This window comes from Ips typographus, unplaced genomic scaffold (assembly GCF_016097725.1).
Source record: "Ips typographus isolate SLU unplaced genomic scaffold, UJ_Ityp_2.0 IpsContig33, whole genome shotgun sequence".
In the NCBI taxonomy this organism is placed as follows: Eukaryota; Metazoa; Arthropoda; class Insecta; order Coleoptera; family Curculionidae; genus Ips; species Ips typographus.
Genome location: NW_028098572.1, coordinates 709,503 through 735,616, shown reverse-complemented (window position 1 = coordinate 735,616; position 26,114 = coordinate 709,503). Strand labels below are relative to the sequence as shown.

General features: G+C 37.1%; 1 protein-coding gene and 1 long non-coding RNA gene across 3 annotated transcripts; one reads left to right on the top strand and one right to left on the bottom strand.

The window, feature by feature from the left end:
• The first annotated feature begins 5,995 nt into the window (after positions 1 to 5,995).
• Positions 5,996 to 12,166, top strand: LOC145739517 (uncharacterized). Its single transcript, XR_014181065.1, has 3 exons — positions 5,996 to 6,944; positions 11,149 to 11,211; positions 11,262 to 12,166. It is a non-coding gene; the product is annotated as an uncharacterized LOC145739517 (long non-coding RNA).
• A 2,962-nt stretch (positions 12,167 to 15,128) lies between these two features.
• On the bottom strand, positions 15,129 to 24,411 carry LOC145739536 (uncharacterized). 2 transcript variants are annotated; one of them, XM_081994933.1, is made up of 5 exons: positions 24,135 to 24,411; positions 23,747 to 23,937; positions 23,560 to 23,685; positions 23,249 to 23,480; positions 15,129 to 15,353 (listed from the first exon to the last, which is right to left on the bottom strand). In XM_081994933.1, exons 1-5 carry the CDS (start codon positions 24,221 to 24,223, stop codon positions 15,134 to 15,136), a joined length of 858 nt encoding a protein of 285 aa, XP_081851059.1. In that variant the 5' UTR covers positions 24,224 to 24,411; the 3' UTR covers positions 15,129 to 15,133. The 2 variants fall into 2 exon arrangements, with proteins under 2 accessions (XP_081851059.1, XP_081851058.1); XM_081994932.1 differs by lacking the exon at positions 15,129 to 15,353 and having other exon boundaries at positions 21,894 to 23,480.
• Positions 24,412 to 26,114: the final 1,703 nt, after the last annotated feature.

Genomic DNA, 26,114 nt, shown 5'->3' with positions numbered 1-26,114 from the left:
AAATTCATGGAGACTGGTTCAGTGACAAACAAAAAACATCAACCTGAAAGACAAATTATTAATGAACCAATTGAAGTTGCTGTTTTGGGACACGTTGCAATGGATAATAATCAGTCTTTAAATAAAATTTCCCATGCATCGGGTGTTTCGACAAGCAGTGTATGAAGAATTTTAAAAAAACACAATTTTCATCCACACAAGGTAAAATTGGTTCAGGAATTAAACGAAGATGACTATGATAGAAGACTACAATTTTGTGAAATTATGTCTACTAATCTGACAAACAACGTGAACTTGTTGTACAATATTTGCTTCAGTGATGAGTGTATGTTTTTTTTTAATGGAGAAGTGAACAGGCATAACTGTAGGTATTGGTCAGACACGAATCCACATTGGTTTAGGGAAACCCATACCCAATATCCAGAAAAACTTAATGTTTGGGCAGGTATTTTAGGAGACCACATCGTTGGTCCGTTTTTTATTGATGGTAATTTGAATGGCGCTACTTATCTTGAGCTTCTTGACACCACTGTTGATCCGACCATAACAGAGCTTGAGATTTGAAAATCAACTAATTTTTCAACAAGACGGTGCACCTCCACACTATTCACTTCCCGTTATCTGAACAATCGATTTCCTGGAAGATGGATTGGTAGACGTGGTCCCATGGAATCGCCTGAGAGATCACCCGACTTCACTCCGTTGGACTTTTTTCTATGGGGGCATTTAAAATCTAAAGTCTATGCAACACAGCCGGCCAATATTGCAGACCTTAGGCAGAGAATAATACATGAATGCCGACAACTGACACCGCAAGTCCTCACAAATGTTCGCGGACTCTTCCAAAGTCGCTTGTATTATTGTATGGAAGTTAACGGAGGTTATTTTGAGCCATTAATTAAATGATAACCGCTATTTGCTATTATTTCTGCAGTTAACAAAAAATAAACACAAAACGTATTTTTTATTTTTTTTTGGTCTCAATTCAAAGCAAATGTACAAATAAAATAGTGCAATTAATTCCTTATGAAATACCCTTTCCAACGATGTGCCAGACAGGGTATGGTGCCCTTACCCTAAACAACTTAAAACTTAGTGGGGGTGGCTATGGCGGCAAAGGGGCTGATGGCAGAAATTCAAATCTTACTTAAAAAGATGTCCCCCTTGCAATCTTTGTTGACGTGTCTTAGCATTTTTTAACAGAGAAATTATTTTGGAAGATATTCAGGGTGGCTTCTTTTCATTGAAAAACCCTGTATATTAATTTTAGTAGTACAGCTGTTGTGTTAAAATGTGTCCACTGGGGTGGACGAATCCTCCGAAAGGGCTAAGCCCATCACGATCAACAATATAACCTAAAAATTTGAGAGACGACCTACAAAATTGAGTTTTGTCCAAATTAATAGTCAAACCAGCATCCTTAAGACGTATAAGTAGATTTTTTAAAATATCACAGTGTGTGTCAAAGTCAGGTGTGACAATAATAATGTCATCAAGATAATAAAATACATAAGGCTCTAAAGCCGGTCCTACAACCGTGTCCATTAATCGATACATACAATGGGCACTACCACTCAATCCAAAAGGTAAAACTTTATAATGAAAAAGCCCTCTACCATGCACTGCAAAATCGGTTTTCTCTTTTGAAGTGTCATCAAATGGAATTTGATGAAAAGCTTGTTATAAATCAATTGAAGACAGGAATTTAGCATCTAGAACCTTGGTGATAATAGAATCAATAAGAGGCATTGAATAGGCACTAGGAATACTAACAGAGTTAAGCTTCCTGGCATCCAAGCACACTCTAAACGAGCCATTCCTTTTTTTGGCAAGCCACATAGGCCATAGACTTACAAGATAGACTTGTTTATTACTTTTTAACTTCTAACCAACAATAATACACATTCTAAACGCTACCGTCCCACAGTCGGCTCAAGTTGTGGCGTTGATGCCAAACTGTACAAATTTTAGTTTCGTGTCTAAGAAATGTAGCGCGAGAAATGAGGACGCCCTGCAGCCATCTACGGAATTTTCCCCACCACCAGCGTTTTCATTCATAACGCATTGCAGGGAACGACAAAATGTAAACAATGCATAAACGATGTTGGTGAGAAATTTTTTTGAGTTCATGAATGACTTGCCCGGTCTATATACTTGTCACTAAAAAAAAATGAAAAATTTCAAGTTTTTTAAATAGAAAACCAAATTTTTTATGACGGAATCATTTTGAGCATTAAAAATTACTATACGTTTCAATTTACTTGCCTATACCTAAATCAAACCCATTTCGTTTTATTTGAGAATAAACATTTTTTTATTATGCTGCATGGTTGGGATTAGCTGGTACTCTAGTTGGCCATGCTTTTGACACACGGTGATATTGGAGACCTGCAGTGCATGTTAATAACACTAGTGACTTGAGTGTTTTGACAACTGCCAATATGCCGTCGCGGTTACGTTATTCAAACCAAGATTACTTAAATCTGTTTATTATTTACGGAGAATGTGATAAAGTTGTGAGTAGAACATGTAGGTATTTGCCGCTCAACCTCTTTTAAGTGTTGCATTAATTTAAATGAAAAATGGTGAACTTTATGTTTCTTCAGGATCCTCTGAATTGAACTAGGCCACATGGCACCTGACACAAAGAAACACGACCACAAACCGACGCTTACCCGACAAAAATCGAAAACTAATCACGTGACTACGGTACCTGATAACTTATCAGGTCACGCACCCACATTAACAACAAAATGTGCACAAAGTGCAAACGGAGCTATTAAGCGATCGGAATCAGCCTGCCAGTGTAACTAGGCCCATGGACATTAAAAATACAAACTAAACGGGTTACGGACGAAAACTCTATTTCGTACGTAACAATTCCTTAGGCGACGCAGTATATTTGTCTCATTTTGACTTGTCTCAGGGATATTATCAAGTAGAGCTAGATGAATCTTGTAGAGATATTACAGCTTTTATAACTAATGAAGGACAATATCAATTAACTTCGAAATATAATTAATAATATCAATTAAGTTTTAAATGTAATAATAATTTCGAAATATGATGTGTATCTGGACGACTTTTGGTAACAGTCTCACACAACACAATAAAAATCTGATAAAAGTATTTGAGCGATTGCGTAAAGCAAATCTAAAACTAAATCCAGCTAAATGTAATTTTCTTCGGAAGGAAATATTATATCTGGGCCACGTTATATCGGCACAAGGGGTTTCTCCCGATGTAGAAAACATAAGCGTTTTAAAGGAATATCCAACTCCGCAGGACGCGGATGCGGCTAAACGATTTGTAGCATTTATTAACTAGTACACATCATTTATACCACAGTTTGCCGATATAGCGGCTCCATTAAATAAACTAAGTAGGAAAAATATGAATTTGAATGGACACCCGAATGTGATAAAGCCTTTCAAGAGCTAAAATTAAGGTTAATTAAAATCTCCCATTCTCCAATATTTGGATTTTTCTACAAATAATCGATTTATCCTAAAAACTGATGCGTCGGGAATTGAGTTAGGCGCGGTATTGTGTAACGGAAACGACAAACCAGTTGCATATGCCAGTCGAACAAATTTTTTTCAAATTTGTATTCCATCGTTGGACCCAAATCAGTCGTACAGTTGCTTTCTTTGCACAAGAACAGTAAAAAGTATAATTTTAAGAAAAAAGATTCAAGACTTTCTCACTGTTTTGAATTTTACCAATGTACAACGAAAATGTGTAGAAGAAAAAACTAAAAATCAGAGAAAATCTCAATTTTGGTTAGAGGAGCGACGAAAGCGCTTAACTTGTTCTAATTTTGGTAAAATTATAAAAGCTAAAAACAATATATCAAAAATCAAGCTAGCTAACGTAATGTTATCTTTCAAAGATATCAGTCATGTAGATTCAGTTAGGCATGGCATCAAAGAAGAAGAAAATGCCCTTCGAGAGTATAGTATGAGGTCTGGCAATGTGGTGTTGAAAAGTGGTTTAATCATTCACAACAAATATCCATATCTAGCTGGTTCTCCGGATGGTTTGGTGGGCAATGACGGAATAGTTGAGGTAAAATGTCCCTACAGTATTCGAAATGAGAAAATTACTTTTACAAAATTGAAATACCTCAATTCGACTAATGGTCAACTAAATAAAACCAATTTATATTATTATCAGGTACAAGGATTAATGGAGGTTTCGAATCGTAATTGATGTGATTTTGTTATATTTACAAAATGCGACATGATAATAGAACGAATAAACCGAGATGAACGGTTTTTTGATACGCAAATACTTATGGTACTTTGAGATTTTTATTTCAAATATTATTTACCCGCCATGCTTACACCAAACGAAACGTATTCGGAAGATGAAAGAAACTGGCTTCGTTCCTTATCATCAGATATTAGCGATGCTAGCGCCGATAAAAAACATAATTTAGATCAAGATGATCTAACTAAAACTGAATCCAAAAGCTTCCAAATTTTGGAAAATGGATTAATAAATGATCCCAATTATTACAAGAAAATCGGAAAAACGACTACATATTACATTGCTACATTTAAAAAGTTCAATGTTAAAGTTGCACAAGTTAACTGTGTAGAATTTGAAAGCCTTTTTGGAGAGGGTTGGTTATATGATAACATAATTAATATTGGGTTACATATTTGCAACAAGAATGAAAGAATTCAAACAATGGATATAACCTTAGTGGAAGTCGTTTTAGGTGGATTCTTCGATCATGACTTTCTGAACGACTTTCGAATAACTGCTCCTATATTGGTGTTCCCAGTGAATGTAAATCAAAACCATTGGTGTCTCGCCATCGCAGATTTTGAAAAAGCTACGTTCGGTTTTATAGATCCACAAACACAAAGGCGTAATATGGCTTTAAATCAAAGTGAACGTTATTTCAAAAAGTTCAAACAATTTTTTAACTTTTACAATAGCAAATTTAACACTTCCTTTGATTTAAATATGAAAATAGTTACTTATGACCACGTCGTTCAGACAGATTCTTATAATTGCGGTGTATACGTAATCTATTTCTTTAAACAATTTTCGCAAGGAAAAGCGTTAACACTCGAAACAAATATTAATAATTTTCGAGATGACATCAAATACATGTTTCTGTCTGAATCAGAAAATATGAAACATATCTGTCCATTGTGTTGTCGTTGCGTCAAAGAAAACCACGAATACAATAAATGTAATTATTGTAAAAGAGCATTTTGTATTTCTTGTTTAGAAAGAACCAAATGTCGTTTCAGAATTGTTGTTATTTTTGCAAAAATTACCTTAAAGAAATAAAATAAATGCAAAAATTATACTGATCGAAATGCAAATGTTGGATCAAGTCTATTGCACTCATTGAGAATAAAAAAGTGCAATATACAATTCAGTAAGCCATTATAAGAACATTATGCTATTTCCATAGCTATATATACAAAAGGATACTTCCTTAACAGAAAAAAAGCGCAAATGTTACAATGGCATTTTAGACATTAAGAGCCTTATACAGTAAAATCATTGATTTCAATTTAATCATCATTGAAAGTAATTATCTTAAATCCGTAATGAAAATATATTTATTTCTTTTTTAAATATAAATTTATACAAATAAAAAATTAAATATACCTAATCAATGATTTTATAGTATCTTAGTTGTGTCCGTCAATCATCCATACGGTGGCGTAGCATTCAAATGTACCTAATAAATGTGTTCAGTAATGAAATTTTGGCCCCCACATTCTCTCTCTCTATTCTCATTGTTTTAACTGTTATATAAAAGGAAAAGACAATTTATGATAATTGTTTCATTCAAATTAATTTACCTTTATTATTATTTGCTATAAACAAGGAACAAAGGAAAATATTTTTACTAATTGTGAGAGTAAAAAAATTCTCAATTATTTTGTTGAAATGCATGGCGGGCCAATGTTCTTCATTGACATAGCTACACCACTGTGCTTCCATAACAATTAGGTACAAAAAGCACCATTTTAACAGAGGGGTCCTATAAGATGTGCGCAATCAATAATTGTGTCAAAAATAAAAGTTACAATGGCGTTATAAAGGCTTAATGACCATTTTAACAGGGACCCCCTAATAACAATAATCTGTGCAATAAACAAAATTGTGCAAATAGTTACAATGGTGTTTTAAGGGCTTTATGCTCTTCTATTTCTAACATTCACAAAATCAAAAATGCCCATTATTGTAACAATAAAGATTACATAAAAATTGCGCAATCAATTTTTTCTAGTTTTTTTTTTATATTAGCGACCTTGTTTCCTATTTGCACACAGAGTGTGTTGAGAAATACTGCATGACAGGTGAGTTTATATTACTATTATGTGTAGGTAACTATTATTATGTTGTATAGCTTTTTGCATCATATGTAAATTTAGTGCAATTGTGAAAAATTTTACATATAATAATAATAAAAGCGTTGCGATTTTAATTAATTCATTAATATGTTACAGCTTCCATTACAACGGAATGAAGCAAAGAAACAAATGGAACAACTTGATACTTTCAGCACAGTCTTTCAATCGAGTTGATAGCCACATAAGAACTCCTGGTTTGAGTTTGACTAATTTGCTGCAGTTAGGTAAATGCTTTCCAGTCATATTTTGTCTGCTATTGAATACAAATTTAAAAGTACGTTTTCCTATAATTTTAAATTTTCTATTTATGTGATGCAGCATAAACAGCAAAGGCACTCAGTGATATATCTTTCTCGGAGTCATCTTCTTTAACAGGTCTGTGACATCCTGAAACTGTGTTACATCTGTACGTGTTGGATCAAGTATGTTAGAATACCAGGGTCAAGCATAAGGATACATTTATTAATTATTGATAAATGTATAATCAAGCAACGTGATACCTACTGAAGATCTCATGGAACCTTGGATACAAAAGATAAACAAGGAAAATCCGAAGTAAGTATATATTTTTTTAAGTGAAAGCAAAACTCAGAGTCGATCTTCACAAATATATTGTTACGATTTTCCCGTGGGTTTACACAAAGTCAGTTTAACTCAACGATTAATAACTTTATTTACACTTCAAAACACTCCGTACAATAATTAACACAGCTACTACTACAATTCCACAATTACTCCGCTATTTAAACTTTACCGCGTTCCCAAATTCACTACTACTCTACTCTACTTCGCTCTACACTGTCGTCGACGCCGCTTCTTTTATATTCGCAAACCACGTTCTAGAATACCCGCCAAACGCTTCGCGGGTTGCCTTGACCATTCAAGAATCTTCCAGGTAGCGCTTCGTAACTGTGGCCTACTTTAATACGCGCCCGGCCAGATATTGCGGCGCATCGGTTTCATGGAGTATCGAGCATAGTAGGCCCAAACCGTAACACTGCCCCCCTCTTAAAGCTGATCGTCCCGATCCGCTTCATCTAGTCCCTGGTATTTCTTGAGTCTGTCCAGATGGACAATTTTCATCTTGCCTTTGGGGCTGCGTTGGACTCTGTACGCGACGTCATTTAACCTTTTTACCACATGGTAAGGTCCCTCCCAGTGTCGTTGCCATCTTTGACTTAATCCTTTGCTCCTCCTGGGTTGAAACATCCACACAGCATCACCTTCCTTATAATTGCCACCAGTTGGTCTGTGGTCCAGTGTCATCTTCATACGGTCGTTGTTTGGTTTCATCTTCTCTCTCTCAAGTTCCCGAATTGTGATGGATCCCTTCTGTAACGAACACTGGTCACACCGTTTACACCATTCCTCAACGTCCTTTCTGAAGTTAATCCAGTAATATCGATCCCTTATTCTAGCCAAAGTCTGGTTTACTCCAAAGTGTCCTCCTCCGCGACTGTCATGTAGTTCTCGCAGCACATTCTCTTTGCAGGAATTGGACACTATTGTTTGGTAAACAAAGCGTTTTCCGTCTGGACTTTCCCATTTGCGAGTAATTAAGTCATCTCGCAGTCGAAGCGAATTCCACTGCAACCAGTAACCCCTTACTGTTGGTCCATATCTGGAAATCTGTTGCCAATCCGGTTTCAAATCCTTCTCCAACCATCTTCTGATTACTTTCAAATCAGAGTCTGAGCGCTGTCCTTTTATTATGTCCTCCTTAGAAACGCAGTTCTTCATTCTTTTTGTAGCCCCTTTATCTGTCACCATCGCGATTTGACCAATCCTCCAACCATTATGAATTTGTCCTTTCCGATACCTTAAGTCACTATCCAAAGCTTGACGATCCTCTACATATCGCGGTAAATGTCCTTCCAGGTTCTTCATTTCCTGCTCCTGGTTACGCCAGTTCTGCGGGGTCGGTAAACGAGACTGCTGTCTGCAATTCCATTGGTAATGTCCTTTACGTCCACAAATATAACATGTAACGTTTCTTTTAGCAGAGGAGTTCCGGTGATTTGTTCTGATGTCCTGGTTTCGTCGACACTGTGGGTTTGGAGAACAAGACCGCTGTCTGCAATTCCTTCTAATGTGTCCCGTACGTCCGCATCGATAACACTCCACTCTCGTGATGGGGCGTGATCGTTCTAATTGTGTGGACTGACTATTTCTTGATGCTGCCATTTGTTGCACTAATTGGCCTACCATTGCTTTAATTTCATCTATTAATGTAGCAGCATGATCGGCTGGCGGTACTCTTTCCTCTTGAATAGGCTCTGGCTTTAAATCATTGCACGCAGCTTCAATTTCCAGCGCTCGAATCAGTAATTCGCTGTTGTTGCTCCCTTTGAACATCTTCAGCCATTTCTTTACCTCTGGATCTCGAATCCCATCTACAAAATACTGTGCCACAAGTTCTTCTTGGATTTCATCCGGGACGGCTGGGTAAGCCAGATGCACAAGGCGACGAATTTCGGTTTCAAACTCTTCTAGATTTTCACCAGTTTTCTGCTGTCTTGCCATTAATTGCGTTCGATACAGTCCATTCTTATGTTGATCCCCATAACGATGTTCTAATGCAGCTACTAATGCTTCATAGTTGCTTCGTTGGGCGATAGGCACCGTCTGTAACAGCTCCAATGCAGGTCCTCGTAATGCCACTACTAGTGCTACAGCCATTTCCTTGGTACTCCATCCATTTGCATTTGCAGCGGCCTCAAATTGGAGTTGGTACATTGCCCATGAAGTTTGACCGTCGTATGTGGGAGGCTTGATCTTGTTGAGCCCGTTTCCGGTGATCACTGTAGAGCTGGCTCCTCTGCTGTCAATTTTTCGCTCTAAGTCGCGTAGCTTTATCTCGACATCATTCCGAATTCTATTAATGTCCTCCTGAACATCATTCTGAATTTTATTGAGACTATGGGTTACATACTCATAGATTTCTGTCTTGGTCCTCGCTAGAACGTCCAATATTTCTACATTACGCTTTTCTTGCCACTCTCTGTCTTCTTGTCGAATTCTTTCTTCTTGTTGTCGAATCCTTTCTTGTTCTTCCTTGTTTTGTTTTCGAATCCTTTCTTGTTCTTCTTTGTCTCGTTGCCGAATCCTTTCTTGTTCCTCCTTGTTTTGTTGTCGTTCTTCTTTGTCTTGTTTAAGCATTGCCATAATAGCTGCAAATTGGGCCTCCATGTTTGCACTTTGACGTCTTGTTATTGGCATAAAATAAATTTAACACACCACTGTTCCGAAAATCTCTAGTCCGGTTCTGAACACAAGTCTCTAACCCGAAGTTTAGTTCCAATTCACGTCGCACTAAAGTCTGATCGCACTTCTGACACCAATTGTTACGATTTTCCCGTGGGTTTACACAAAGTCAGTTTAACTCAACGATTAATAACTTTATTTACACTTCAAAACACTCCGTACAATAATTAACACAGCTACTAAAAACACTACTACAATTCCACAATTACTCCGCTATTTAAACTTTACCGCGTTCCCAAATTCACTACTACTCTACTCTACTTCGCTCTACACTGTCGTCGACGCCGCTTCTTTTATATTCGCAAACCACGTTCTAGAATACCCGCGAAACGCTTCGCGGGTTGCCTTGACCATTCAAGAATCTTCCAGGTAGCGCTTTGTAACTGTGGCCTACTTTAATACGCGCCCGGCCAGATATTGCGGCGCATCGGTTTCATTGAGTATCGAGCATAGTAGGCCCAAACCGTAACAATATATTAATAATAAGTTGTTATCTGCCTAACATGTTTCGGGTGTATTCAGACACTCATCTTCAGAGGCTTAACTAGATCACTAGTCTGCTGGCTGTCATTCTACAAAGGGGGACAGCTGAACTCAGATGTACTAAGGTGGTTTTTTAATTCTACACGGGGGAAAAAACCTTGATCAAAAAACCCAGTTCTGGTTCTGAGGTGACAGGTTGCTTGGTTTTTTATTCTCGAAGGGGAAAAAAACTTAATCAAAACCCAAGGAAGTTGAATGATGTAAAAGCTGCATTTTTATCTGAAGGAGACCAAATAGACACGAAAGGGACGTCACACAACAAAAACCGCGGTGGACATTCACAAGTTGGACATTGAACAGATTAAAATAAGGGCGACTTTCCCTTTTTTGTCACTGTGGAAGTGTGACCGTGCGGGGCTTCATGGCTTGGGTGCGGACATGGAGCACCGATCCGGCCGCACCATTTTAATCTGTTCAATGTCCAACTTGTGAATGTCCACCGCTGTTTTTGTTGTGTGTCGTCCCTTTCGTGTCTATTTGGCCTCCTTCAGATAAACATGCAGCTTTTACATCATTCAACTTCCTTGGGTTTTGATTAAGTTTTTTTCCCCTTCGAGAATAAAAAACCAAGCAACCTGTCACCTCAGAACCAGAACTGGGTTTTTTGATCAAGGTTTTTTTCCCCCGTGTAGAATTAAAAAACCACCTTAGTACATCTGAGTTCAGCTGTCCCCCCTTGTAGAATGACAGCCAGCAGACTAGTGATCTAGTTAAGCCTCTGAAGATGGGTGTCTGAATACACCCGAAACATGTTAGGCCAGAAAACAACTTATTATTAATATATATTTGTGGAGATCGACTCTGAGTTTTGCTTTCACTTACACTCACTACTCCACTGCGTGCATATGGACTACTACTTTTCGATATATTTTTTTGTTTTTGATCAGTATGACAGTATCTACAATATGAAGACTACAAATTTCATTCTCATTGAAATCTTTTTATTCTATAGGAAACGTGAGAGTATATTGCAAGAGTCCGTCTACCTTGTCGCAATAAAGTATTTCAGAAGAAGGTAAGGGTTTACAAAAATATAACATTCATTATATTTTATAAAATGTTTAGGTTTCTGATGATATGGTGGACTCGTTTTGCTTTGGTAACAATCGTTTATACGATCAGAAGAAAAAGCCCAACAGCTGCAGTCTTATGGTTTGAAATGAAACTTCTATATATCCGAAAGAAATAACACTAGAAAAGTACAAGTGCATTAGGAAATAATAGAAAAAGGAGATTTTATGTGGCATTCCGGAGAAAACCGAAACCCGTCATTCTCAAATTGCAAGGAAGATTAATGCTGAATTTGTACCCGATTTCGAAGTGATTTTTCAATGTTTTGTTACTATTTATATAGTTTTATCTTAAACCTATGTTATATGTTTTTGTAAATATTTTTGAAAAGCAATAATACGCCAATTCTGTTTGTCATAAACTTTTTTTAACGAGTTACATAGCTATATTATCAACGTACCTAGTCATAGTTAGAATACCAGAAACTAATTTTGATTCTTTGATTTCTGGAAAATGTAACAATAATTGAATGTAAAATTTTATTTTAATTGAAAAGTACTATCAGATAATATTGTTACGATTTTCCCGTGGGTTCACACAAAGTCAATTTAACTCAACAATTAAAAAATTTATTACACTTCAAAACACTCCGTACAATAATTAACACAGCTACTAAAAACACTACTACAATTCCACAATTATTCCACTATTTAAACTTAACCGCGTTCCCAAATTCACTACTACTGCGGTTGACACCGCGTCTTTTATATTCGCAAACTACGTTCTAGAATGACCGCGAAACGCTTCGCGGGTTGCCTTGACCATTCAAGAATCTTCCAGGTAGCGCTTCCTAACTGTGGCCTACTTTAATACGCGCCCGGCCAGATATTGCGGCGCATCAGTTTCATCCCGAAGCGAGCGCTCGTTAAGAAGTATCGAGCATAGTAGGCCCAGACCGTAACACTGCCCCCCTCTTAAAGCTGATCGTTCCGATCCGCTTCATCTAATCCCTGGTATTTCTTGAGTCTGTCCAGATGGACAATTTTCATCTTGCCTTTGGGGCTGCGTTGGACTCTGTACACGACGTTGTTTAACCTTTTTACCACATTGTAAGGTCCCTCCCAAACAGGTGTTAATTTCGGTGATTTGCCTTTCTTCCTCTGAGGGTTAAACAACCAAACTTTATCATCCTTCTGGAACCCTCCCGAATTGGCCCTCAGATCATAACGAGCTTTCATCTTGTCGCTAGCTAGATTCAAACTTTCCCTGACCAGATCATGGATGTTCAGTAATCTGTCTTGCAACTCGTCAACGTAGTTCTCAATGTTCGTGCTTTGGCCTGTTGGAGATCCGAACACCACATCACATGAAAGTCGCAGTTCTCGACCAAACAGAACTTTAGATGGTGACTGTCCCGTTGAGTTGTGGACTGCTGCTCTATAAGCCATCAAGAAGAGCGGAATATGCTGGTCCCAATCTTTCTGATGCTGATCAACAACCTTTGAGAGATGTTGCTCTATGGTCTTATTAAATCTCTCGACCATGCCATCCGACTGAGAATGAAGCGGCGTTGTTCGGGTCTTCCTAATGCCTAGCAGGTCACAGAGCCTCTGAAAGAGCTTGGACTCAAATTTTCGTCCTTGATCAGAGTGTAATTCCAACGGCACACCAAATCTACTGAAGACATTTTCGACGAGAATATCAGCGACTGTGCTGGCTTCTTGATTTGGAATTGCAAACACCTCAGGCCATTTGCTAAAGTAATCCATGGCAACAAGAATGTACTTGTTGCCTCTGTTGGTCTCAGGAAAAGGCCCAGCAACGTCTATGGCTAAACGTTCGAACGGCAATCCTACGTTGTACTGCTTCATAGGCCCCCGGGATCTCGTCTGTGGTCCGTGGCTAGCTGCACAAATGGAACATTGTCGACACCATGATTTCACGTCTTGGCAGTAGTTCACCCAGTAAAAGCGTTGCCGGATTTTGTCCAAAGTCTTATTTACTCCCAAATGAGCACCAGTCTTTCCATTGTGCATTTCCTCCAGTACGTGGTCGACCCTTCCTCTGGGAACTACCAGCTGCTTCCTTATCTCTTTTCCATCGGCACTCTCCCAAGCTCTTTTTAGCAAGCCGCCTTCAACCACAAGCGAGTCCCACTGAGCCCAAAGTGCTTTGAACGTCAGGCCTTTGCTAGAGATTTCTTGCCATGTTGGTCTTGGCTCGCTTTGTTCCTTTCTCAACAACAATGGGCCTATGTCGCTGTCTTCTAGTTGATCCTTAATAATCTCATCGGGACTCCATTCATCATCGGTCTTTAGCTGAACCATTCTGATGGACACAACTCCCTCACGTTGTTCCGCTTTCTGGCAATGTTTGCATTCTTCGGCGCAAGGTCTTCTTGATAGAGCATCTGCGTTATTATGCAGCTTCCCGGGTCGATGCTTGATGTTGAAATTATACTGCTGGAGTTTTTCAAGCCATCTTGCTACTTGTCCTTCCGGTTGTTTCATTCCGAGGAGCCACTTGAGTGCCGCATGGTCAGTCCTTATCAAAAATTCCTGTCCGTACAAGTACTTGTGAAAGTGATCGACTGATTTTACTATTGCCAGTAGCTCTTTTCTCGTTACACAGTAGTTCCGTTCTGCTTTGGTAAGTTTCCTACTGAAGTATTCTATAACATGTTCTTCTCCGTTTTGGATTTGAGACAATACAGCTCCAATACCAGAATTACTGGCATCTGTGTCTAAAATGAACTTTCCTTTTGGTTGTGGATAACTGAGGATGGGACTGGAGCATAGTGATGCCTTTAATGTTCTGAACGCCTGATCACATTGGGTATTCCAACAGTAGGGTGTTTTGTCCTCAGTAAGTTGATGTAGCGGAGCTGCGATGTTGGCAAATCCTTCCACAAACCGTCTGTAGTAGGTGGCAAGTCCTAGAAAGCTTCTGAGTTCGTGTTTATCCTTTGGTACTGGCCATTCTCTAATTGCTTGGATCTTCTTGTCGTCCGTCTGGATTCCGTCGACCGACACCACATGACCAAGAAATTCGACTTGCTTTTGGAAGAACCAACACTTTTTGGCGTTCAATCGAAGATGGGCACCACCTATTCTAGCAAATACTTCTTGCAAGTTGTTCAGATGTTGATGTCTTTCAAACGTAGCAGGAGCATTACAAAGTCCGAAGGGCATCACATTGAATTGGTACAGCCCATTTCCAGCAGAAAAAGCAGTCTTCTCCTTATTTTGCTCCTCAATGCCAACTTGCCAGTACCCACTCTTCAAATCTAAAGTGGAAAACCAACAGGATCCTGCCAAAGTCGTCAGTGTATCGTCGATACGGGGAAGTGGATAGCTGTTCTTTTTGGTCACGTCATTCAGTTTTCGGTAATCGCTTGCTGTCTAGAGCAACGGCCACAATGCATGCCATTATTGGAAATGTCAGTGTCACCAGTTTGATGTCAGTATTCAATTGTGTATAGTTTTGATCCCGTTTTTGAGTACCTACGCAGTAAGGTTAGTTGTATTAGATATTTAGCGGTTTGTAGAAAAAATATTGTATGTATTACGCGCACAATGTGACTTTAATGACTCCACTTTGTGTCGCGCAGCAAACGTCATTCTCAGAGCATAAAAGTCATACATTTTGCGGTTAATACATAAATAACTATTATGCGCGACTTTTCGGACCCCACTGTATAGTATATTATTAAACATTCGTACAAAAAATAAGTTTCAAAATCTTTGCTGTTCTGGTGGCTGCAACGAGTTGGTAGTAAATAAACAAAATATGGTATTTTTTTATCAATTTTATTAATTTCCAAAAACATGCTTTAAAAAAATGGCAGCTAATTGGTCTGCAAAGAGAAGAAAATAGTTAGTATTAAAAGAAAATGTTTTATTGATGTAAGCTTACTCCTTGTGAGGTTAAGGCCTCCACCGCCCCTCCAACCACGGCGCCGGCCCTGGCCCTGGCCCTGTCCACGGCCCCAATCTCCCCGGCCCCGGGCTGAGCCCCTGTTGTTGTCTCCGGCCTCCCGGGGCTCCTGGCCAGTTATAGGACGGACCTAGCCAGGTTCGGGTCGCTGGGGACGTTCGGGGCACTTGGGGGGCTGTTTCGTACAGAAGTCGCACATACACATCGCATCTGCAAAAAAATAAAATAATAAATTTTCCCGAACGTTAATTTACTATTGTCAAAAAATATTTAAATACATGTTTGTTTTATTTCCTGAAATATAAGGTTTTGGTTCATTAAAAAAATAATAGAATATAATTAAAAAACTGAAAAGATAAACTAACCAAATAAAAAACTACTTTTTTGAGAATGTCGACTGAGCACTATGTTGCTTTTTACTGCAAATGGCCGCCAAAGTCAAAGCCAACAAAAATAAACTATTTTTCAGCTTTTTCAACATACAAACAAACATTTTTTGTAACATGTAATATACCATTTTAAAACAAAAACCTCCTCCTCCTCGGGGATGGATGCCAGAGTCTCTGGCATCTCAAGTTTATTATTGTTTTGACTCCTGAAACAATTTGGTAAAGTAATTGCAAAGCGAGTAATTTAAAAAAACAACAATGTAGTCTAGTCTAGTGATCGACCGATATGAAATTTCGGGCCGATACCGATTATAGCCTATATATCAGTATCGGTCGATCACTACTAGTCTAATTTTACTAAATGAAACGCTGGACAGTTAAAACATATCACTTCAAAATAATTTAACTGAAATTTCTTCGAAAGAAATCGAGCGGTTTCTTTCAACAATATGCCAGCAATTTAGTTAATTAACACGAGATATTATTGGCGCTAGACGAGTACCTATTTAATTACTTACATTTTTTCAGAACACCACTACAAACTACCAACACCAAGATCAAAACAGAAATGAAGCCACCCAACACCCAACGAAACCGAGAAAGCCTTAAAACCAACAAAGATAAGAGACAAAAACGAACAATTCTGACCAATTCCCATTGTATAACCATACCATTGTAAAAAAGTTGCCAGATTTTATTAGATTAAATTGCGTTCGCTAGAATAGATAATTCAAAATTGCCACCCTCTGTATCGGCACGTATAGGAACACCTGCATTCTTGCCTTCATGGAATTACCCAAAACGCCACTAAAAAACTGTTTTGATATATATCCCCCGATTTACCGCTCCCTGTTCTAGGCACGTACACGTCTGTTATATGGCGCCAGAGTGGAAATTTTCAGTCTGAACTTGTTAAACCACATACATTTACAAAATACATTTTGCGATTAGACGCTATACTTGCAAAAAATCTAATTATTCTTAAACATGGCTCTACTATGGGTAATGTAACAATAACTGGAAGTTTCTATCCCAAAAACCAAAAACCAACAATATATGCTTAGTATTCGTATTCATTATGTTCAATTTTCAAACTCCCTACGGCATGCAAGGACAAGTGATTGGTACCCAAATGTACCTACTAATAGTCACTATTAAAGGCCAGAAAGACAATGTGGGAGGCGGGACAGTTTGTCCAGAAACCAAGAAAAACCATCAAAATATACGCTTAGTATTCTTATTCATTATGTTCAATTTTCAAAGTCCCTACGGCATGCAAGGACAAGTGATTGGTACCAAAATGTACCTACTAATAGTCACTATTATAGGCCAGAAAGACAATGTGGGAGGCGGGACAGTTTGTCCAGAAACCAAGAAAAACAATCAAAATATACGCTTAGTATGCGTATTCATTATGTTCAATTTTCAAAGTCCCTACGGCATGCAAGGACAAGTGATTGGTACCAAAATGTACCTACTAATAGTCACTATTATAGGCTAGTAAGACAATGTGGGAGGCGGGACAGTTTGTCCAGGAACCAAGAAAAAACAACAATATATGTTTAGTATTCGTATTCATTATGTACAATTTTCAAAGTCCCTACTGCATGCAAGGACAAGTGGTTGGTACCCAAATGTATCTACTAATAGTCACTATTAAAGGCCAGAAAGACAATGTGGGAGGCGGGACAGTTTGTCCAGAAACCAAGAAAAACCATTAAAATATACGCTTAGTATTCGTATTCATTATGTTCAATTTTCAAAGTCCCTACGGCATGCAAGGACAAGTGATTGGTACCCAAATGTACCTACTAATATACACTATTATAGGCCAGAAAGACAATGTGGGAGGCGGGACAGTTTGTCCAGAAACCAAGAAAAACCAACAATATATGCTTAGTATTCGTATTCATTATGTGCAATTTTCAAAGTCCCTACGGCATGCAAGGACAAGTGGTTGGTACCCAAATGTACCCACTAATAGTCGCTATTATCGGCCAGAAAGACAATGTGGGAGGCGGGACAGTTTGTCCAGAAACCAAGAAAAACCAACAATATATGCTTAGTATTCGTATTCATTATGTTCAATTTTCAAAGTCCCAACGGCATGCAAGGACAAGTGGTTGGTACCCAAATGTACCTACTAATAGTCACTATTAAAGGCCAGAAAGACAATGTGCGAGGCGGGACAGTTTGTCCAGAAACCAAGAAAAACCATCAAAATATACGCTTAGTATTCGTATTCATTATGTACAATTTTCAAAGTCCCTACGGCATGCAAGGACAAGTGATTGGTACGAAAATGTACCTACTAATAGTCACTATTATAGGCCAGAGAGACAATGTGGGAGGCGGGACAGTTTGTCCAGAAACCAAGAAAAACCAACAATATATGCTTAGTATTGGTATTCATTATGTTCAATTTTCAAAGTCCCTACGGCATGCAAGGACAAGTGATTGGTACCCAAATGTACCTACTAATAGTCACTATTATAGGCCAGAAAGACAATGTGGGAGGCGGGACAGTTTGTCCAGAAACCACGAAAAACCAACAATATATGTTTAGTATTCGTATTCATTATGTACAATTTTCAAAGTCCCTACGGCATGCAAGAACAAGTGGTTGGTACCCAAATGTACCTACTAATAGTCACTATTAAAGGCCAGAAAGACAATGTGGGAGGCGGGACAGTTTGTCCAGAAACCAAGAAAAACCATCAAAATATACGCTTAGTATTCGTATTAATTATGTACAATTTTCAAAGTCCTTACGGTATGCAAGGACAAGTGATTGGTACCAAAATGTACCTACTAATATACACTATTATAGGCCAGAAAGACAATGTGGGAGGCGGGACAGTTTGTCCAGAAACCAAGAAAAACCAACAATATATGCTTAGTATTGGTATTCATTATGTTCAATGTTCAAAGTCCCTACGGCATGCAAGGACAAGTGATTGGTACCCAAATGTACCTACTAATAGTCACTATTATAGGCCAGAAAGACAATGTGGGAGGCGGGACAGTTTGTCCAGAAACCAAGAAAAACCAACAATATATGCTTAGTATTTGTATTCATTATGTTCAATTTTCAAAGTCCCTACGGCATGCAAGGACAAGTGGTTGGTACCCAAATGTACCTACTAATAGTCACTATTAAAGGCCAGAAAGACAATGTGGGAGGCGGGACAGTTTGTCCAGAAACCAAGAAAAACCATCAAAATATACGCTTAGTATTCGTATTCATTATGTACAATTTTCAAAGTCCCTACGGCATGCAAGGACAAGTGATTGGTACCAAAATGTACCTACTAATAGTCACTATTATAGGCCAGAGAGACAATGTGGGAGGCGGGACAGTTTGTCCAGAAACCAAGAAAAACCAACAATATATGCTTAGTATTGGTATTCATTATGTTCAATTTTCAAAGTCCCTACGGCATGCAAGGACAAGTGATTGGTACCCGAATGTACCTACTAATAGTCACTATTATAGGCCAGAAAGACAATGTGGGAGGCGGGACAGTTTGTCCAGAAACCAAGAAAAACCAACAATATATGTTTAGTATTCGTATTCATTATGTACAATTTTCAAAGTCCCTACGGCATGCAAGAACAAGTGGTTGGTACCCAAATGTACCTACTAATAGTCACTGTTAAAGGCCAGAAAGACAATGTGGGAGGCGGGACAGTTTGTCCAGAAACCAAGAAAAACCAGCAATATATGCTTAGTATTTGTATTCATTATGTTCAAGTTTCAAAGTCCCTACGGCATGCAAGGACAAGTGATTGGTACCCAAATGTACCTACTAATAGTCACTATTATAGGCCAGAAAGACAATGTAGGAGGCGGGACAGTTTGTCCAGAAACCAAGAAAAACCAACAATATATGCTTAGTATTCGTATTCATTGTGTTCAATTTTCAAAGTCCCTACGGCATGCAAGGACAAGTGGTTGGTGCCCAAATGTACCTACTAATAGTCACTATTAAAGGCCAGAAAGACAATGTGGAAGGCGGGACAGTTTGTCCAGAAACCAAGAAAAACCATCAAGATATACGCTTAGTATTCGTATTCATTATGTACAATTTTCAAAGTCCCTACGGCATGCAAGGACAAGTGATTGGTACCCAAATGTACCTACTAATATACGCTATTATAGGCCAGAAAGACAATGTGGGAGGCGGGACAGTTTGTCCAGAAACCAAGAAAAACCAACAATATATGCTTAGTATTGGTATTCATTATTTTCAATTTTCAAAGTCCCTACGGCATGCAAGGACAAGTGATTGGTACCCAAATGTACCTACTAATAGTCACTATTATAGGCCAGAAAGACAATGTGGGAGGCGGGACAGTTTGTCCAGAAACCAAGAAAAACCAACAATATATGCTTAGTATTTGTATTCATTATGTTCAATTTTCAAAGTCCCTACGGCATGCAAGGACAAGTGGTTGGTACCCAAATGTACCTACTAATAGTCACTATTAAAGGCCAGAAAGACAATGTGGGAGGCGGGACAGTTTGTCCAGAAACCAAGAAAAACCATCAAAATATACGCTTAGTATTCGTATTCATTATGTACAATTTTCAAAGTCCCTACGGCATGCAAGGACAAGTGATTGGTACCAAAATGTACCTACTAATAGTCACTATTATAGGCCAGAGAGACAATGTGGGAGGCGGGACAGTTTGTCCAGAAACCAAGAAAAACCATTAAAATATACGCTTAGTATTCGTATTCATTATGTTCAATTGTCAAAGTACCTACGGCATGCAAGGACAAGTGATTGGTACCCAAATGTACCTACTAATAGTCACTATTATAGGCCAGAAAGACAATGTGGGATGCGGGACAGTTTGTCCAGAAACCAAGAAAAACCAACAATATATGCTTAGTATTCGTATTCATTATGTTCAATTTTCAAAGTCCCTACTACAATTTTTCAGAAAGCGCCTATAAGTAAATGTGGCAACGTTGTATTTGCTGTCATTTTCTTTCTTGGAGTATTCGAGTATTTTATATTCGTAGATTTGTTTACTATTTATCAGTCTGTTGAATGTGCACTTTTAATAAAAATTGAGTTTAAAGGTGGTAACTTAATAAAACATAATTGTATTGCTTTAATGTGTATTGTTTCAGATGATTATAAGTACTATAACATGTAAGTAATTAAAACTGTACCAATTTTTGAATGTATTTGCCAATAGAAAAAAAAAATCGCCGCCACTGACCAATCGGGTATCTTCGGCTCCGGCTTGCTGGAATCCGGCTTGCTGCCTTCACACCAGTACTTCATAGTCATAGTCATAATCATAAACTTAATTTTGGTCCATAATAACTCATAGTAAACAAAATCGTCCTGGTTACTTGTTTATTATATGTTCCAATGAACATAAATTTAGTTTATGATTACGACTATAACTAAAAAGTTGGGTAAACCCGGCCTAACATCCGAAATGAAAAGCATTGCAGTTTTCATTATTGTTATGTTTAACACAATAATTATCATTACACAATTTAGTAAACTGCATTGCTCAACCTTCAGTTTATATGTACATGTGTATATTATATAGTGTCTTTATCAAGGGGTAGACCGCCGATAATTTTTTGTACACCAAAATGCCGTTTTGCACACGAAGTACCTTGAAATGCCTTTAAAATACCTTACAATGCTGCTATTATTGCTCAAAATGCCTCTTAGTTATAATGCCTTAAAACTGCCTAAAATGCCTCAAACTGCCTTGAAATACATCAAAATGTCTTTAAATTATAGTTGTAAGTCCCCTGGTATTGAGATAATTCAAGAGAGTTAAATTTCAAAGTAATATTGCTTTCAATAACCCTTATGACTATACCAGGTGTCCAAGAGCACCCTGGACATAGGAAATTAACATGGGAAAACGGTTTTGATTTTTTTGGGCCTGTACGGTTGATTTGATTGAAAAATCGTATTAATGAATAGTTAAAGGAAAATTTGTACAGGGGTGATTAAAAGTTACATGTGAAGGAAACAGTTTAATTTTTTTTCCAACATTTTCCTCAAGAGCTAACTCTGAAAATTTACTTATAAATATAGTTTCTAAAGCTCGAACAAATTCTACAATATCTCGAGAAGGTATTGTTAGACCTGATGTTTCAGTATATGATTTTAGATGACAAAACGTTTTTTCTTCGGCATCTAAGTTACCTAGTTGGCTGAATTCTTCGCATGTTTCACATGAATGTTGTAGCAAACATTTTCTTAAAAAATATCCCGTTACATATACTAAAGAATTACCTTCCGGTGTTTTAAGGTTTTTGTAATCATTCGTAAAAACTTTAATTGAAGTACATGTAACGGGCGGAATGGGTGGAAATATATTAACTTGTTGAATAACAGGAGAAGCATTTAGTAGTAATTCATTAATATCTTCAATGCAGTTCGTACCTTCGGTTTGTTCCAATTGACGCAAAGTGAACATTTTTTGAAAAGCACGACAGAATTGTATTGGAGTTGGATTTTTCACGTAACCGCAACAATTTCTTATATGTCCAAAAAAATTTTCGAGGCAGTCTTGGTTTAGATTCCTAGTAAACAAATACTTATAATTTTTAGTTTGCAATTTTTTAAAAAGAATGAGAGTAGCATTAATGCTCAATCTCCATCCAAAAATAAATTTTAATTGTTTTGTTACATTTTTACCATTATGGTTTTCAACTTTCAGGTTTTTAAAAATAGTTTCCATTTTATGTAGAAAAGATACTTGTTTTTCAGTACCCATAAATGCTGTGTAGTTTTCTAGAGTGTTAGAGTTTAGCAAATCAAATAGAATATTAATATTCTCAATAAACTCTGCAGTAGGTGTTGCTTCTTTAGGAAGAATACCAAAATCTATATATGTAAATAGCGCCACGGCAACTGAGTGACTAAATACCTGGTTCGCTAATTTGACCTTCATTTTTTGAAAATTGTTGGGAAAAATATGGTCATTTGAAAGTTTAGGTGCTAATCTGTAATTTTTTTCTTTATCACTTGTGTACATTTTCTCCAAATAAACTTTACTGGTTTTTTTTTCCATTAAAAATAAATTTATAAGCATAGAAATTGTTTCTCATAGATTTAATTAAATGGGGTACATCAAAAATATACACAAGCTCTTTTTCATCAACCTTGAACACTGGATTTTCTTCACTTAATTTCAATAGGTTTCTAACTAAGCTATAAAAATTAGAACCCTGGTCAGAAACTACTCCTAATACATTAAGTCCAACAACACTTAATTTTCTGATAGACTCAAATAAAATATCTTTAAGCCTTACTGATGTAGGTGATGTCTTGTAAAAAAAGTAACCAAAAGGTTGCTTCCAACTTCTTGCAATGCCCCGAACCATTAACACTAAGACATTACTTGCTATATATGGCGATGTTGTGTTTAGACCCTCTTGAAAACCAATTATTTTATCTTTGGAGATGTCATAATATAAATGCGATTTAATAGACATTTAGTCTATACATATGACACAGTCTTTCGCCTTCTCTTCCAATATCCCAGTTCTCAATTCAAATAACTTAAAAATAAATTCATTAAAGTCTGGCTTTATAACCCAATGCCTAATAAAACGTTGTAAAGTTGATTGAGAAGGCAAACGACATATTTTTGACATTTTTTTGTATGGGTTGGGACCGACAAGATATAATCCCAAAGCAAACTTCTTAAATTCATCCGAATACCTTGAGCCCTTAGGAGATTTATTCAAAAGTGTAAGCTGAGCCTGAAAAAAAGTGCAAAATTCTGCTGGATAATTATCGTCCAAGAATTTTATGACATCATCTAAAGTTATTCCAGTCTCTATTTTTTTTCTACACTTTTTCACTTCGTCCCTCAAAGTTTTTACGGTTTTTCGTAATTCAGTTTTTCGGGGGGTGTTTGAAGAAATACTTTGTATTGTCTGGCAACATTGGTCTGAAAAGTAATAAAACATGTCATAAATAAAAACTGTTTACAATAATAAAATTTCATAATTGTGTTTTTTTATATTTACCTTGCTTTACACATATATCCGTCTGAACTAAGGAGTTGGTTTGAGCTGGATTTTTAGTTTGTGATGATACATCCTGTAATTTCACGAAAGACGTGTCGCTATTTGTAGTACCGGCACTAGCAGAACCTAAAATAACCACAGAAACAAGAATATTATTTAAATTACATTTAAACTTGGAAAAACTTACTTGTGCTTGCCCTGCATAAGTGTAGTGCAGGAATAGCATTAGATTGAAGACGTTGTTTCAGAGGCGACATAAAACTATCATCGGTAAAATGAAGGCTACAAATCTTAATTCGTTTATGTAATAAATCAGAGCTGAGATTCGCATATCTGTGATTCACAGTAAACCCCAATTGAGTTTTCCAAACTTGACACCTACAAATAATTCTTATTATTAAATACATAAGAAAAACTGTATGAAGTATATGGAAGGTTTCGTAAGTACGGAATATAACTATAATGATGTATGATGGTTTCTATATTATATAAACTTGTACGTATGTAACATATATTTTCGAAACAAAATCAAGTGTTGGTTAGTTGTATTTACAGAGATATGGTTGAATACATACCTTACTTCATCTACGGGACATCTAAAAAATGATAACCCAGTACCGCGTTTTGTAACACAACTTTCAACCGAACAAAATTCTACAGGCATTTTGCGCAAAATATTTGGTCCACCTAGTTAGATACGCCGATATTAACACTGCGCGTGCCGAAAATCCACTGTGTATGCTCGGGCGCTGAGACCGGCGGTCTGTGGGATCAGAGAGGGACGAGGAGCGCGGAAAAGGTAAACCGGCGCTTTGGCGAGAGTGACGGAACTTATATTGTATTCTGTAAACTTTGCCTTAAGCGATTTGAAAGTTATTTTGTTACCTTATGAGCGACTGTTTTAGCTCAACTGTTCCTTTACTTGTAAGTACCCCCTAGGGTGTTTACATGACTGTTTTTCCCAAAAAGACCCAAAAGCTTAAAATTGATTTTTTAAAGGTCTCGTCACAGTTTTTAGATTAGGTTAGGTGACAACGTAAAGGTTTTACCAAATTTTTGACACTTGATTTCTAAGGTCAGGTGACTCTTTCCGAACTATGACCAACAAAAAATATTTTTTGTATGGTTGCCTGAAATTACGGGTTATATTTTAACGTTTGCATGAATCTTCTGACTGTCATAGTAACTAAGTTAGCACGAGTCAAATAAAGACACTTATCGTTTTAAAGAAACAGTTGAAAAATTGGTAATTTAAATTTAGACAGTAGTAAAATTGTACTAACTAGGTCACATGACTTGATAATTCAATTTTGGAGATTGCAACATTGTAAAAGCCAGTTGACATTGTCAAAAACAGTCACGTGGACTTCAAAATGCAGTTTAAACTTTGAAAAATGGTAAATTAAATTTAAACAGTTGTTAAAACTTAAATTGAAAAATATACGTTGCGTGACGTTGAAAATGCAATTCTGCATGTTCTTGCAGCACTGTAAAGGCCAGTTGACATCTGTCAAAATTAGTCACGTGACCTTTAAAATGTGGTTTAAAATTTAAAAATTTGGTAAATTAAATTTAGACTATTTTAAACAGTTGAAAAACTGAAATTGCAAGAGACACATCACATGACTTTGATTATGCCATTTTAGAGCTTGCAAGACTGTCAAAGTCAACTGACACCTGTCAAAACCAGTCAAGTGACTTTAAAATGTAATTTAAATGTTGATCATTTGCTAAATTAAATTTAGACAGTTGTAAAAGCTGAAATTGTAAAATACACGTTGCGTGTCGTTAATAATACAATTTTGAACTTGCATGACTGTTAAAGCCAGTTGACACCTGTCAAAAACACTCACGTGACCTTAAAAATGTAGTTTAAATGTTGAAAAATTGGTAAATTATAATAATAATTTGTAATGAATATTGTTTCAACTCAATATCATGTAACAAAGATTTTACCATATTAATTAAATGTGCCTATGCTGTTCTGTTCAATTTTCAGTTAATTTTGTTATAAATATACAGACAATGCATCAAAATACTCTCAAATGACTTATAAAACAAACAACAACAAACATACTTTATTGACAACTGTCAAAGGGCTAACGACCGGGGTCTTCCTGCCCGAATACAAAAATTTTCTTAACTTAATTTATACCAAACTCATTTCCACATTCAATACCCACATTTTCCTGCAAATTGCAAGGTGATACTCCGGATCTGTTAAGAAGAGGGGTGGGGTCTTTAGAGTTGCAAAGGAATCGACCGGAAGTGTGAGAGACTTTGAAACAGATGTTGATATTGTGTAGGCTAAAGAGATTCTTCAATTGTAGGGAAATGCCACCAAGGAAAGGGATAGAGAAGAATTTTGAGGTTATTTTGTCCTCTTGTATTATTAGATTTTTTTAAATAAATTTTTTAAATTGGTTGAAATAAGTTTTATTGATTAAGGGGGGGGGGGAAATTTGTTGTTGATGGCCACAGTTCTAACCCAGGATAGTTCATTATTGAAATTGGATTGGGACATTGGGATGTTGTACAGGCGGGTGAAGAAGCAG

Bases quoted from the DNA above. Each gene is read 5' to 3' on its own strand.
- LOC145739536 (XM_081994932.1), bottom strand. From the start codon at position 24,223: ATGCCTGTAGAATTTTGTTCGGTTGAAAGTTGTGTTACAAAACGCGGT. The intron at 23,938-24,134 runs GTATGTATTCAA...AATTATTTGTAG, and splicing joins TGTCCCGTAGATGAAGTAAG to GTGTCAAGTTTGGAAAACTC. The intron at 23,686-23,746 runs GTAAGTTTTTCC...TGGTTATTTTAG, and splicing joins CTTATGCAGGGCAAGCACAA to GTTCTGCTAGTGCCGGTACT.